The sequence below is a fragment of the Centruroides vittatus genome, unplaced genomic scaffold, assembly GCF_030686945.1.
Source record: "Centruroides vittatus isolate TY-2023 unplaced genomic scaffold, ASM3068694v2 contig_651, whole genome shotgun sequence".
Taxonomy (NCBI): domain Eukaryota; kingdom Metazoa; phylum Arthropoda; class Arachnida; order Scorpiones; family Buthidae; genus Centruroides; species Centruroides vittatus.
Genome location: NW_027122405.1, coordinates 2054802 through 2069905, shown reverse-complemented (window position 1 = coordinate 2069905; position 15104 = coordinate 2054802). Strand labels below are relative to the sequence as shown.

Here is a 15104-nt window from a genome sequence, read left to right as displayed (position 1 = left end):
TAATATTCAACTAGTCTAAGTTGGTATATATTTGGCAAATTCTTTTAATTGAGAAAATAAAAACTCAGGCAGATAAAAATGAAAATAATTTGACTATTAATTTTCATTTATTTTAATTTTCTATTAAATAATATATATATTAATATGTGTAAATTTTAAAATATAACTTATCTTATTGCAATTTTTATACAGAAATTTATTAATTTAAATCTTTGAAATTTTCAGATGGGTAGGATAAAAATTTTCCTTTTACTGCCATCTGTTGTTAATGTAAAGAATTACATTAGATTAATTTATTAAAACTAGATTTTATTTTGAAAAGTTTTAAATAATTTTATTTTTCATTTTCAGCATGGACATCACGTTTAATCTATCATCCATTAATGCCACTTGGGAATTGCCAGATAACGAATCTCTAAATGATACAGGCCAATACGTGCCGTACGAAAAGAGACTGGAAACGTATGTGGGTACCTGCAGTTTTTGCGGTCGTATTATTGGTGGGTATCATTGGAAATGGAACTCTGATTTTTATATTTGTTCGAAACAAATCTGTTCGAAGTATTCCAAATACCTACATCATGAGTCTGGCTGTGGGAGACTTCACTGTTATCGTTGGAACAGTGCCATTTATAAGCACTATTTACACGTTCGAAAGTTGGCCTTACGGTGAATTTCTATGTAAACTGAGTGAATTCTTAAAAGACGTGTCAGTAGCGGTTACCGTCCTCACCCTCACCATGCTCAGCGTGGATAGATACATCGCTATTGTATTACCTATGAGGAAGTACACGGGAAGACATGCCAAAACTCTCACGGTATTGTTTGCCCTAGGCATCTGGTGTATAGCCCTAGCTTTAGCCACACCGGGAGCTTATTATTCATTTCTGTGGGAGGTATCCATAAGTCCCGATAAGGTCATATACGTGTGTTACCCTTTCCCGCATAACATGTGGCCTTGGTATCCACAGATGATGGTTCTGATGAAGTTTCTTTTACTTTACGCCATTCCTTTAACGTTTATAGGTTCCTGCTACGTTTTAATGGCTCGACACTTATATGAGAGCACACGGAACGGTCTGGGTATAAACGGTAGACAAATAAAACAATTGCGAACTCGCGCAAAAATAGCAAAAATCGTATTGTCTTTCGTTGTCATATTTGCCATCTGTTTTTTTCCCAGTCAAGTGTTTATGATGTGGTATTATTTTCATTCTACTTCAAACGAAGATTATAATGATTTTTGGCACGTTTGGAAGATAGTAGGATATGTATTAACTTTCGTCAATAGTTGTCTGAATCCGATTGCCCTCTATTTAAACAGTGGAGTTTTTAGAAGCCATTTTAATAGAACTCTTTTCTGCTGTTGCTTTACCGATCATACCGAATATACAAGATCTTTACGAACTGCCCAAAGCACCATAAGAACACAATCGTATTGTAGCCATCTCACTAAAATCCAGTCCGTGCACAGAATCGAACGTTGATTGTTACGAGAAGTCACCAGTTACAATTGCTGTTGCTCTATTTTTACTGAATATCTGTTATATTATGTATTACGGTGTCATATTATATATATATGATTCATATATATATATATATATAATTAAAAATTTCCGAGTTAGATAATATGCATTTTTCTTTGCATAAATGCGATATTTAATCCGTATTAAAATTAGTAAAAAATTTGTATATTAAATAGAATTAATAAACGAAAATATTTTTCGATGCAATTATATGTTATTGACCTCTTCATTTTATTTATCTTGGATAAAATTGTTTAAAAAATTTTATCAAAAATTTGCGTAATTTTAAATGTCAAGCCATTTATCAATAAACCTTTTATATTCAGGTCATGTTAGACTTTTTTTTTTTGTTATTATTAGTACTGTATATTATTTATGAACGGAAACAAGAAAGTACTTTAGCAGCGGAGGGAGGAAAGGAAGAAAGGAAACTTGTTTGACTTCTATTAACAAACCGGTTTTCGCCCACGTTCTCTCTAAACGACCCAGGCAGATCTGCCATTATGTCGACTTTCTGCTACAAAGTTACATCATTGTGCAGCTTTTTGGAATGTTTGAAGCGAATATAAACTTAAAACAAGTTCAGTTTTGTTTGAAATTAACACTTGTTCTACTTAAACATGAACTGGAAGGGTTTAATCAAAGAAATATCGCCTGTTTGGAATTTCAAGGTAATTTTAGTGATATTTCTGTGGGCTGGTGGTGTAGGCAGGGCCGAGCATAGAGACAGATCTCTGTGTCCGGCTAATTTTCACGGCAACTGTAAATGTGATCTTGATAGAGAGACAAACTATTATATCGTTAACTGCACGGATACTAATTTGGATAATGCTAACATATTGGAGTATATGCCCGTTGACACCGAAGTGCTTATATTCACAGGTAACAATGTTCTAGATTTGCCATTATATATTTTTGGAAGAGATGCCAAGTACGATAAATTGAAAATAGTTGATCTTTCTAATAATAAAATTCAAACTATCAAAGACAGGACGTTTCACGGTGTCGATAACGTGGAAAAATTGATACTGAACGATAACGATCTTTATTTAAATGGGAAAGACAATCAACCTAAGATGTTTAGACATTTTTTGAACTTGGAAGAGCTTCATCTTAGAAATACATTCACCAAAAAATTTATATGGAGTGACCACTACATGGAAAATTTAGAAAAAATTTTCATGCAAAGCAGACTTACTAATTTACGGATACTTAATCTGGAAAAGAATGAAATCAATTCTATTCCAAACAGGAACTTCTTTTGTGATCTACCTTCTCTTCGGGAGCTGAGATTGTCGGACAATCATCTCACTGAATTTAATATTAATATAAAATGTTTACCTCATTTGAATATTCTTGATCTTAGTCATAATTATATTTCATATTTAAATAATGAAACTTTAACCGAACTCGAATTATATCCACAATTGAAGATAAACCTGAGTGAAAATCCATTTCGGTGCGATTGTAATATGATCGACTTTTTCCAATGGATATCCACAACAGAAGCAAACCTTATTTCTAAGGATCTTTATTACTGTAAGGATGGTTTTCCACCGCAAAATATCGGTCGTCCTCTATCAAATCTTACAACAAATGATCTGCTTTGTCGCTTTTTCGCACATGATTTTTATACAGATTTGAAAGCCATTTATATCATCTTGACTTTAATCATCATAGCAATGGTGGCTCTGGTAATTACTATTATAGTATATAAGAACAAAAGATTTGTTTACGACGTTGCTCATAGAATGTCAATTAATATTCGCCGTAAATTTCAATATGATTCATTGGATAAAGTGGAAGAAACTGAAATGGAAGTTTGATTTATAAAAACATTAATATCATTTATTCAAATATTATTTACTAAAGTAGTTTAGAATATTTAAAAATGCATATTTATTTATATTCTTTACTGTAAATTTATAATTGCAAAAATATTTCTATAGCTAAAGTAGACTAGAACTAGATCTGATGTTTCATTATATATTAAAAAATATAAACAAATAATTAATATATAATTATTAATTGTTTGTTAAATGCTTTATTTGCCCATTAAAAAAAATAAAATTTTTTGTATTTTTATAAACATTTTATTAAAATTTAAATGGAATTTTTGAAATTTGAACTTTGTTTACATTATTTATATCATATATGTATTATATCTTTTTTAAAAAACTTTTCTAATATAATAATTTTTAAAAATAATATTTTATATTTTAATAAGATAACAGTTTTGATATTATAAAAGATCATTTTCAATCTGTTAATACTCAATAGAAACTAAAAAACTTTAACAATATAAGTTTAAAATAAATTGAACTGTAGATAAATGGTATTTTTGATCCTTAGTAAGTTGAACTTTTTCATTTATATAAAATGATGTAAATTAATGAAAATGCCAGCTATTTAATAATTAAATCATGTAAACAGGTCATGTTGTTCATAATTATTTTAATTAATGTAATAATATTAATTATTAAATAATTTATTAATATCACATGAGAATATTTCTCAATATATTTATCTTATTTATTTATCAATATAATAATATATTGATAAATAAATTACATATTTAATTAGAATAACTTTACAGACTAATCTTTATTATAATTTTCAAAATTAATTAAAAATTCATAGTTAATTTAATATTGTAGTAGATATAATGAAACTATTTCTATAGGCATGTTGATTGGTTTAAGTAAAAATAAATAAATCAGTAATCAGTTTTAATCAATACAAAATGAAAATTTAATAATTTTAATATCTTCAATTAATGATAATGATTTTAAGAAACATTTTTATATATTGCTTAAGTATCAATTTCCCTTGAAAATTTTCTTTTTTTCAATAGATTAATTGATTTAACTTCACAGTTGGTTTAACCGTAGTTATTTCGTCTGTACCGCATTTCATCAGAGACAAAGACTATTGGGTTTTATTCACATTATTCTTTATTTCACTATGCATTTCGGGTGCAATCTTTTCCGTTTATTTTGCACCCCTCATCAGGTGTTACATTTCTACAATTGGTAGAGAATACATTTGTTACATTAATTATTGTAGATGGGTTTCTTAATATATATAAGTTATAAAAGATTATTACAGTTTTTTTGGACTAGTCATAAAGAGTTATTACAATTATTATAATTATTACATTATTTAGATTGATTTAACACAAATTAATGTAAGGGATTATTTCAAATTTTATTATTGTTAGTATTATTCGGTACTAACCTTTTTTAAGACCATACCGTTATGAGGTGTTTATGTCACCGTCCCCCGAGGCATTTCTAACTGTCCTTCGTTTAGTTTATTTGCGTTTCTTAAGCCCCTTCCCTATTTCCTCCCACACTTCGTCTACCTCCATGCCGTTGTTTAGATTTATTGTGTTGCTTTTATTGACTATTGTAAAGTGTTCTTTGAATTTTCGTAAATAGTTGTCCTTCTCTCTGTGGATTATTTTTATACTTTTTTTATCGATTGTGCATCCGAATTTACTGCAGTGATCGGTCCATGGTGATTGGTCCATCTTTTATAACTTATATACATTAAGAAACCCATCTACAATAATTAATGTAACAAATGTATTCTCTACCAATTGTAGAAATGTAACACCTGATGAGGGGTGCAAAATAAACGGAAAAGATTGCACCCGAAATGCATAGTGAAATAAAGAATAATGTGAATAAAACCCAATAGTCTTTGTCTCTGATGAAATGCGGTACAGACGAAATAACTACGGTTAAACCAACTGTGAAGTTAAATCAATTAATCTATTGAAAAAAAGAAAATTTTCAAGGAAAATTGATACTTAAGCAATATATACAAAAAACCGCACCATTAACGTCTAATACTTATAGAAAAACATTTTTATATTAAATTAAATAAATAAAAAAATTAAATTATCTAATAATCTAATTGTACTCAATTCCATGACAATTGAGTGCAATGTTGAGTACACTTGTACTGTACTCAAAATTCAATTTTATTAATTATATAAAACTAAAAAAAAAATAACCAACGTATAACGAAAACATGGAAGTATTTTTGATAAGTCAAACTTATTTAAAATTAAATTGAATCTATTTAAGAAAAAATAGAAAATGATATTTTGCTGAGAATATCTGATATAAAAATAAACAGTGATTTCATAGTTTTCAAATACAAAATAGTGTAAAATACAAAAGTATAGATAAGGTCTGAGAGAGATGATATAGGACCTTAGCCAGTTATAAATGTGGGGCATCATCCTTTACTAAAAACTACAAAAATGTATAAATAAAATCAATAAAACAGATTTGTTTATCACTTATCAAAAGAAACTTTAATTTATATCAATGTCATATCATGTGTTTAATACAAAAAAAAGCTAAATTTTGAGCTCTCTATGTCTACCCCGAGATCAAATCATATTTGTATCATGAAATTAAATCTGGTTCTGCATACGGATATAATTAACCAATCCTGCAAAATATAGGCAATTGATAAATCCAAGAAAAATTTCATGAAAATTGTTACCAATTAAAACTTTATAATATAAGTAAATATATACAGGACTGGATTTATATATTAGCTAAACAAGTTTATAGTGTCATGTTTTTAAATTTATCATTATTTAGTTGAGGGAAGAAAGATTTATAACTTACGATCGTGCAAATCTACATCCAGCCATGACAGCAATAAGTTTATATTAGGCACTATATAAAAAACTCCGAGGAATCTAGAACAACATATGAAGTTAGAGCTTGATAGAATCAACATCCAAATGCTGCAGAAGATTGCACTACTTGGAACAACACATATTTTGCGTAAATACCTCTAAACATCCCAGGTTTCTGTGGAATATGATATTTAGGAGACGAATCCATTAATAGCTGATGGATGATTCGTTATATAATAATAATAAACAAAAAATAAGTACAATTTTAATTTTTCTCTTAATGTTTCTTGCACTAATTGATTCAATGTAATAAACAATATATATAAATATAACAGATTTGATAAAAATTACTCTAAAATTCGCCCCGGAAAGTTACTTAAATTATAACATAACTTTTAAAAAGATTAATTGTATAAAGTTTAAAAAAATTAGTTTTATTCTCAGCAAAAACTATCGACTCATATCTTAATTAAAATACCATATTATTAGGAATTTAAGATGCGCTCGGACTTTTAAATTAAAAATAAACTTTCAATACAAAAGAAACGATAATAATTGGAAATAAATAACCTACAATTTAAAAGTTTATAATAGAATAAAAATTTTAATAATATATAATTAACAGAAATTATAATACGATGTAGACAAACAGAGACAGAAAGTCAAAAGTTCAGATCCATCTTGGGTTCAGCCAAGTCCACAATGACAGGTCGGATGATGAGGGACGAACCCAACATATCCGGGAAAGATTGTTTATGAAAAATTCCTGGTTGCTCCCCGGATCGATCTCGGGTCCCCCAGAGCGGTAGGCTGATACCTTAACAGCCTCGACCATTCTGTGGCAAATCTAAAAACTAAATCTTCAGCCCTCTATAATAAAAATAAAAATAAGACAGTTTCATCGATAGTATCATGATGAGAAATTTTTCTATCTAAAATTGTTTGATATTATTACAAATTAATAATAAAACTGACATATCATTGCTAAATTACCAATTTATTATTATGAATGAAGAAGGAAATTAACTTTAAGTTAATAATAAATAACTTTTTTGTTGCTGAATTTCACAATAAGAAAATGATTTCCTTACCTCATTTGGATAATTCACCAAATTATATCTTTTAAGAAACTAAAATAGTACATAAAGTTACTGGAAACTAAATAGCCTAATAAAATACCATAAGATGTGAAAATTAACTCTCATAAATTAATTTTTAGTTATACACTTTATATTAAATGTAAATCTGATTAATTTTAGGAAAATTTATGTATTAAATTAATTCAAGAATCTAAGTTTTCCAATCAAATTTAATTTACAGAACAAATAGACTACCATTTTGATAACTATAATAATTCACAATCTCTATTCAGATAATATAAATTAAACGTATAGTATTTACAATAATTATGCTAAAAACAAAGTAAAATTATTTAGTATTCCTTCATCAAAATGTAATTTTTATATCAAAAGATAAGTCTACACTTATAAGAAATATAACTATCAACGTGAACCTTATATATATAATTATAATTATACATGTTACTGTATTATGTTTATAATTTAATAATCTTTATAATATACCGGTAATATTAAATTTTAATCATTGAAATTAACTATAATGATCAAATTATAGTAATACACAATAAGCATACTGTGTACTATAATCGGATATGTTGATTAAAATTTATCAAGCAAACTTGGCGGTGATGATGATGAAAAACAAATAATTCGATTAAAAACACGATACTTGCTATTAAATATGTATAAAATCTTAAGTAAATAAATTATGAGGCATTTTAATGAGGGCATAAAGTGTTTCTGAATGGAATTTCAGACAAAACTTTAAAATAATTAATTAAAAAATAGTTTTTATGCTTCCAGAAATGATATTATTTTAATAATTGTAATAAAGTTGTGCTTCATTATTTTATTTGTATGGTTATTTTATGGTGTTGTGATTCCAACAACACCATAAAAACTAGGTAAATAAATAACATTTTCAGAATCTGTTTCAGTTAATAAAATTTTAAATGTCAGTAAAAACTTTAATTTTTTGGAGGTAAAACTCTTCATAGCTTTTAGTCAGTTATTGAAATCTTAAAGATTTAATATTTATCAAGCAAAATCAAGTAAAACAATTAAATAATATAAATGTCAATAAGAATATCTTGACAGTTTCTAATGTAAAAGCGAGGATCACTTTTCTGATAAAAATCGATTTCAATAAACAATCTTGATGGATCATCAATTAATCATAAGATTAATTGGATTAACAAGATTAGCATAAATTGATGGATCACCAGTTAATGGTGATCCATCAATTTATGCTAATCCTGTTTTATAAATTCACTACAATCAGCAACTTTAATTTAGTAATTTTAATGTATTTATAAAACAAGATCATAATAATTTTTAAATACTTAATGTATAAACTATACATTTTCTGACATAGCCAAGGGACTTAAGGAGCTAAACTTTCCCTCAAAAAAAAAAAAATCTCGAAATTATAGATGAAAGAATGCTAAGGAAAACAGTCGAAGATAATGTTTATCGCGCAAATCAGGATAGTTATTAGAAGTGAGTGAAAATTGATCTAAAAATGACTAAACTTAAATTATTATTTAAAAAATTACTTATATATATATTGATCAATGAATTGGTTGTGTTGTGTTAGAACAGGCCTGGCCAACCCAAATTGTTTCGCGGGCCACTTTGATCACGTGTAACTTTATGGTGGGCCACAATTTAGGCAAACATGCTTTTAAAAAGTAAAACAAATATAAAATCAATAAGATTTTATTGTTATACCAAGAGTTCGTTGCGCATTATAACGATGATACATGCAATTTTCATTTATTTAATTGTTTTAGTATACACTACGGAAAACAAAAGTTTTAATAGATATATAATATCGCTTAGCGGGCCACATAATTTAACGTGACGGGCCGCGGGTTGCCAGGCCTGTGTTAGAAGATGTATGAAATGGCTCTACTTAATTTTTTTTTTCTTCTATTTTTGAGAATTAAAAACAGGCAACAAAAAGTAGCACTCTCCTTGAAACCAAACTGCTAAAGAAAAGTAGTCTTATACATATAATGTAATAAAACAACTAGAATAAGCCCTAAATGCAGTTTTAAATGGCCTGCCCATAAAACCACGTGTAACGATCCAGTTTAATAATTGTGGTTCCTCTTCAATAACTGGAGAGAGTTTAAAACCAAAATTTAAACAATTTAAAATTCCTCTTTCAACGATCTAATTTCGGCTGTAGAATGTAGGTTGTAGGAAAACTGGTTTTGAATCCTTTTTACTTAAGTATGATCTTTCAAAGAATAGATGATATAAATTTTTCTTTGAAAAAAGTAACCTGTATTTCCATCACTAGCATTTGCATTTGAGTTAGTCAGATTTGCGATCTATAGTTCAGAAATATCAAGCAATACTAGTACAAAAAACAAAATTAAAAAAAATGGTCTTGATGTTGAATTCTAACTAATTGGTACGTAATTAAACTGGTACGTAATTTTTTAAAACCCATAGTATTTTTATCCTAGACAGTCTATAGGAAAGTCAGTATTTATATCATTTTCCCTAGGTTGTGTAAGATGACAGTGAATATTCTTCAGTATCATATGAATTAGAAGCATAATCTTTTCCTGATTCCGACCTACATAGACCTTAATAGGTCTATGTAGGTTTAAGTCTGTACTGTATATAAATATACTGTACATAGTATGAAAAAGCTAGTTGTTCATACCACTTACATTAAAATGTAAGTGGTGTGAAATTTGAGTTGATATTTATAGTGATTAAAGATTCATTAAAAATCTACATTGATATTTTAAATAAATCAGGCTTTGTATTTTATTTATTCAAATATAAATGTTTCTTTAAAATGCCATGTATATATGATCTTGCTCTCACATTCTTTCTCTTATTCATAAATTGACAAAATAAGAAAATTTAATATTTGTATTTTATTACAAATATTTATTTTTAATAATGATTATTGTCATATTTTTATAATACAGTTTTTCAAAATTATTAAAATTTCGATTAGAATGTCGATTATCCGAAATGGATTTCATAGAGTACTAATTCCAGAAATTACGAAGTTTTACGTAATAGCGATTGCCGGTAATCTTCTGTGGTCTGTTATCTCGTTATTAACTCTAGTATTAGGTTTTATTTATTACAGTACAAATAGAAAAGCATGATTAACGAGTCATAGACTTCTAATGCATCAAATGCTTCACAGTGCCTAAGCGCACGAAGCATTTCAAGCAGCATTGAAATGGTTAATATTAACTTTATTATTGGGTATTTTTTACTTTGAATTCAAAGTTTCATCATTACGTTGTGGATTGTGATGAAAGACTACTGCTTGTTTTTAATAAATTAGACTTTTGTTTTTGCTATTTCTTATTTGTATGTAGTAAATTTCTGTCTCAGCTTTTATTATTATTATTATTAGTAGTAGTAGTAGTAGTAATAGTATACTAAAATTAAAATGCATATTTTAACCTTTTGTTTAAAGTATTTATCTTTTTTATTCATTCCGTACCAAATGTGATCGGTTATTCGAAATTTCCTTGCCCCAATTATTTTGGATAATTGACGCTCTACTGTATATCAATATATATATATAATGTTTATATTCATTTTTGACTCTCCGTTCTCTGAGCACTAACGCGAGTTCTGCCAGTCCCACAATAGGAATGAGCGACGAACCCCTTCATACCACCCACGAAGAATTCTTGGAGTTGCTCGAGTGAATTCGATCCTGGGTCCCCAGAGAGGAAGACTAACCCCTGGCCATCAGATTGTTAAAATATTAAAAAAGGATAGTAATGGAGTTGACTAAATAATTTTTCTGAAAAATGTATAATTTTTACAATGAATTGATCAAAAGTATTTAGGCCATTTTTCTTTTTTAACTAAAGTTAAAGTTGATATTTTGTAATTATTCATCATTTCATAAAGTATATATTCTTTCAGCTTTTTCAGATGAATAGTATTTCCAATTGCGGCAATTATAACACAGAAATAAATTTAATCTACATATGTAAAATATTAAGCTTAAAATCGTCGAGACACTTTTTCCATCACGAAAAAAAAAAGTGGAAATGGTGTGTTGAATGAGAGATAGCATAGAGACAATGGAATGATTGACTCGACTAAATATTAACATTAACAATGAGACTTTATTTTATGTCTTAACCATCCGAGATCAGAAGAACAAGTGAAAGTAGCTTTTACAATAGTTGTGAGTCACGGACACCTGACTAAAATTGACCTAGTTTTATTAAGGGTAGGGTGGCAATAATTCCACGAAACCACAAATATTCGCTACACGGTGGCACAGGGAATAGATGAATCAGAAGTGCAGTATTTTTCACAAATTTTTGAAGAAGTAAGCGAAGCGAGCGGGGATGGGTTGACTATCAATTATTCGCGAACTTATTCTGAATGGGAGAAACTTCACAAACAATTGTCAAAGCAGTTTAACTATTTTTAAGACTCCGGCCAAATTTCTTTAGACATAAGAATATAGGATAAAAATATGACTAATGAACAGTGAGATGAAGCCCGTAAGAAGGGGAGGATCTCCTCTATGGCTAAATATTCCCATGCATTAATGAGGTCCTGGTAATTGTGTGACGCAGTGGTGTCCAAGCTTTTCGATTGGCGGGCTAAATTACGCACAAGTAAGAGAGCCACAAATATTTTGTACATTACATATACCGTATACCAAAAGTGAGTTAATTTACATCATTTATAAGTGATGTCTCTCGTCCCTCACTTCACGATTACTTTATTGCAGATCCGACGTAACTCACGATAGAGAAAGAAAAATTTAACTAAAATAATATCATATTTAATGATTAACTCATTCACGAGCAACTTACGGCCTGCGGGGCGTAAGTGGCCAGTGAGGTCCTAATATACGTATGGCCCCGTAACTTTGGCACTTAATTAATTTTATTTTTCTGTTTTCTGTCTCTTGCCATTATGCAATCCTTATTAAATTAATATCCGTGACGAAGAACATTAAAACTAAACTTCATCAGTGAAAAGATGAGAATAAACTAGTCTATATATTACTATTAATAGATGTCCTAACTTACGAGTTAGTTGAAACGAACTTAGTTGAAGCCATTTTAACAAATATCTATAAGTCTATATTTCTGTCAAGAATGAAATAATTCTGTTTTTCATTGCACGGAGAGAAACAATTTAACTTACATAACAATTCTGAAGGTCATACAGCTTAAGCGTGATACATTCATTAAAAAACTTATTAATATTAAAGACAAACATTAAACAGGATGAGATATCGTATCTTGCTTTTCATTTTGTTCGATTTAAAAATAAATACAAATAAATACAAATAAAAAAAAACATTAAACCATATTGTTAAGATTATTTTGAAGCCGAATAATAATTTCTATTGGTTTCCTTCGTCTGATTTTTTAATATTTAATTTCTAATAGAACTATATATAAAAATTCTAGAATAATCAGAAACTGGAGAAGTTTAATTAATAATTCAATTTTCTAGTAATTGTGTTGAACTTGTTTTTATTCGGAGATTAAAACAAAGCGAAAACTGAAATTAAATTCTTACAGATGACGTTAGAAATTAAAATAAACCGGTAATCCATTAACTTGACTATTCGGGCAAAGGAAAGGTAGGAATGACGTTTTAGACATGAGTCAATTCCGAATAAGTTATTTAAGCAATTTGATAGTGTTAAATCTCAGTATAATCTACTGGCTACATGGAATAATAATGAATAAATAAATATATATATTAACATATGAAAAATAATAACCCGCAAACTTAAAATCGTAAGCAAAATTAAAATTTCATTAAAATTATCACCTCGTATAATGTCATCGAATCCTTCGATAGCTACTTATTTAGAATTAATTCTAAAAAAAGACATTTCTGTCTCTAATTGGTAGAATAAACCACTGTTGTCGGCGAAATTTTTCCGACTTCAGCGATTCCAATCTCGAATGTTATTGATAAAATGTGAAATATGAAAAATAATTTTTAATTAGTGCAGTAGCTCCTCGTTATATCGTGCTTGTCGGGAGACAAAGAAAAAGCGCGATATAACCGAGTACTAAAAATTCTAGGCTTTTACTAAACAGATTATACATGCCATGCATAGGAGTAGCTAGGGCGGTCAACGGCTCGTCTCCCATGACAGTTTCTTCGCTACGAGGAGACGCCACGAGGGCTCACACTAGCTAAAAATCTTACTATGATTTATTTTATAAATCTAAACTCATACGTCGCGACATCGCATATTCAATATAGTGTTCAAGTTGCTCGAGTGCGAAGATATTACAATTTAAAAGTGTTTTATAAAGGAGTTAAGAAGGGTGACACTACGATATCCGCACCGGGTGTCACCCATGCTACGCCACTGATGCTATGGAATCTCTATCCTCCATTCTTTCATCAGCAAGTGTTTCTGATATAAAATAAGCTTAGTTTGGATTTTATTCGTGGTTATACCGTATTAAATGACGTTTACGTAAACACCGATATCACGAACACCCATTTAGCATTATTGTTTCTTTAATACTGTAATGACATTTAAAAACAAATACTGTTGATATAAAAACAAAATATCAGTCGTGATTTTATTATACGGTACTATATTTCATAATAAATCGCTTATTAAAAATTCGTGTAATTTATATTTTTCAATATAAATTATAAATACAGTAATTCAAAATTTAAAAAATAAATATCGAACGTATAATAGAACATCAAAACTTCTAAAATTACAGAGTAAAAATTCTCTAAAACAAAATAAAATTACTACTGTATAAAAATTTTAGAACTTTCCGTTCAGAAATAAATCTTCTTTACACATTACGCAGTGAATTCGAGATTTCGAATTCACAGAAACTTGTAAATGAAGAGACGGTACTTAAAACCAATAAATAAACAACTTTTAATATTTAAAAAAACACAATTGATAATTGATCTGTCCATTTGTTTTGCTTATTTAGATTTTGACGAATTTATTGTTTCACCTGCACTGGTAGTTTCAAAAACAATGGTAGGAATAAAATACAGTATTCGTTGCAAAAAGAAATTCAATGGCAATTGATATTTTAAAATTTATTGACTCCAAGTGCTTTTAAAATTTTTATGCATATCGCACGCGACTGCTCCATGGTTTCAGAAAATAACTTTCATTAATTTAAACGAATATATTCACATTGCCTAAAGAGCCCTACCCCCTCTAATGTATACCGGGGCCGGTTTGTTTTTGCTATTATTACCCAACCAAAAATTACGAAACATCGTGTATTAACCTCTCAAAAAGCCTACGATTTTTTCAATGAGTGAGTTTATTGGTTGATTGATTTTAGATATTGGCAAAGCAACAAGAGAGCAATCTGCCAATCGGGGAATGTATCTTCCAGATCTTTTAAGGAAAACTGGTTCCTATTCCGGCACTATCGACATGAAGAAAACACGGAAAACTTCACGAGGCAGTCCATCAGCCTAAACGCGAACTCGAGCAGACTACCAGTGTTTAGGAATCAAATTCACTTAGTCACTGATGCAGAATAGAGAACGACATACCAGTGATGAGCGACTTTCAATGGGTGAGAAAAATAAAGAACGTTTTTCAAATTGGTACTTGAGAGCTTTACCATGAACTTTGAAGCAAGAACGCAAAGTACAGAGACAATAATAAAAAGCTGGTACCGCTTCGAAGCACTAAGCTTATTTTTATCAAAGAGAAGCTTTCAAGAAAAAATTTGATTTTCATTTCAGGCCATAATCTTTAATTGGCGCAATATATTTTCACGTCTCGGATGTTTTTATTTGGATATCAATTTTTTTGACTAATTTTTTCATGTCTTTCTATTGGTTGAG

At 28.9% G+C, this 15104-nt stretch overlaps 1 protein-coding gene and 1 pseudogene across 1 annotated transcript; both read left to right on the top strand.

Annotated features, from left to right (window-relative positions):
- The first annotated feature begins 352 nt into the window (after positions 1-352).
- On the top strand, positions 353-1558 carry LOC136979856 (neuropeptide CCHamide-1 receptor-like; annotated as a pseudogene).
- Positions 1559-1958: 400 nt separating this feature from the next.
- LOC136979895 (trophoblast glycoprotein) lies at positions 1959-3601 on the top strand. Its single transcript, XM_067275924.1, has one exon. The coding sequence runs from the start codon at positions 2147-2149 to the stop codon at positions 3350-3352; it is 1206 nt and encodes a 401-aa protein (XP_067132025.1). The 5' UTR covers positions 1959-2146; the 3' UTR covers positions 3353-3601.
- Positions 3602-15104: the final 11503 nt, after the last annotated feature.

Bases quoted from the DNA above. Each gene is read 5' to 3' on its own strand.
- LOC136979895 (XM_067275924.1), top strand. From the start codon at position 2,147: ATGAACTGGAAGGGTTTAATCAAAGAAATATCGCCTGTTTGGAATTTC.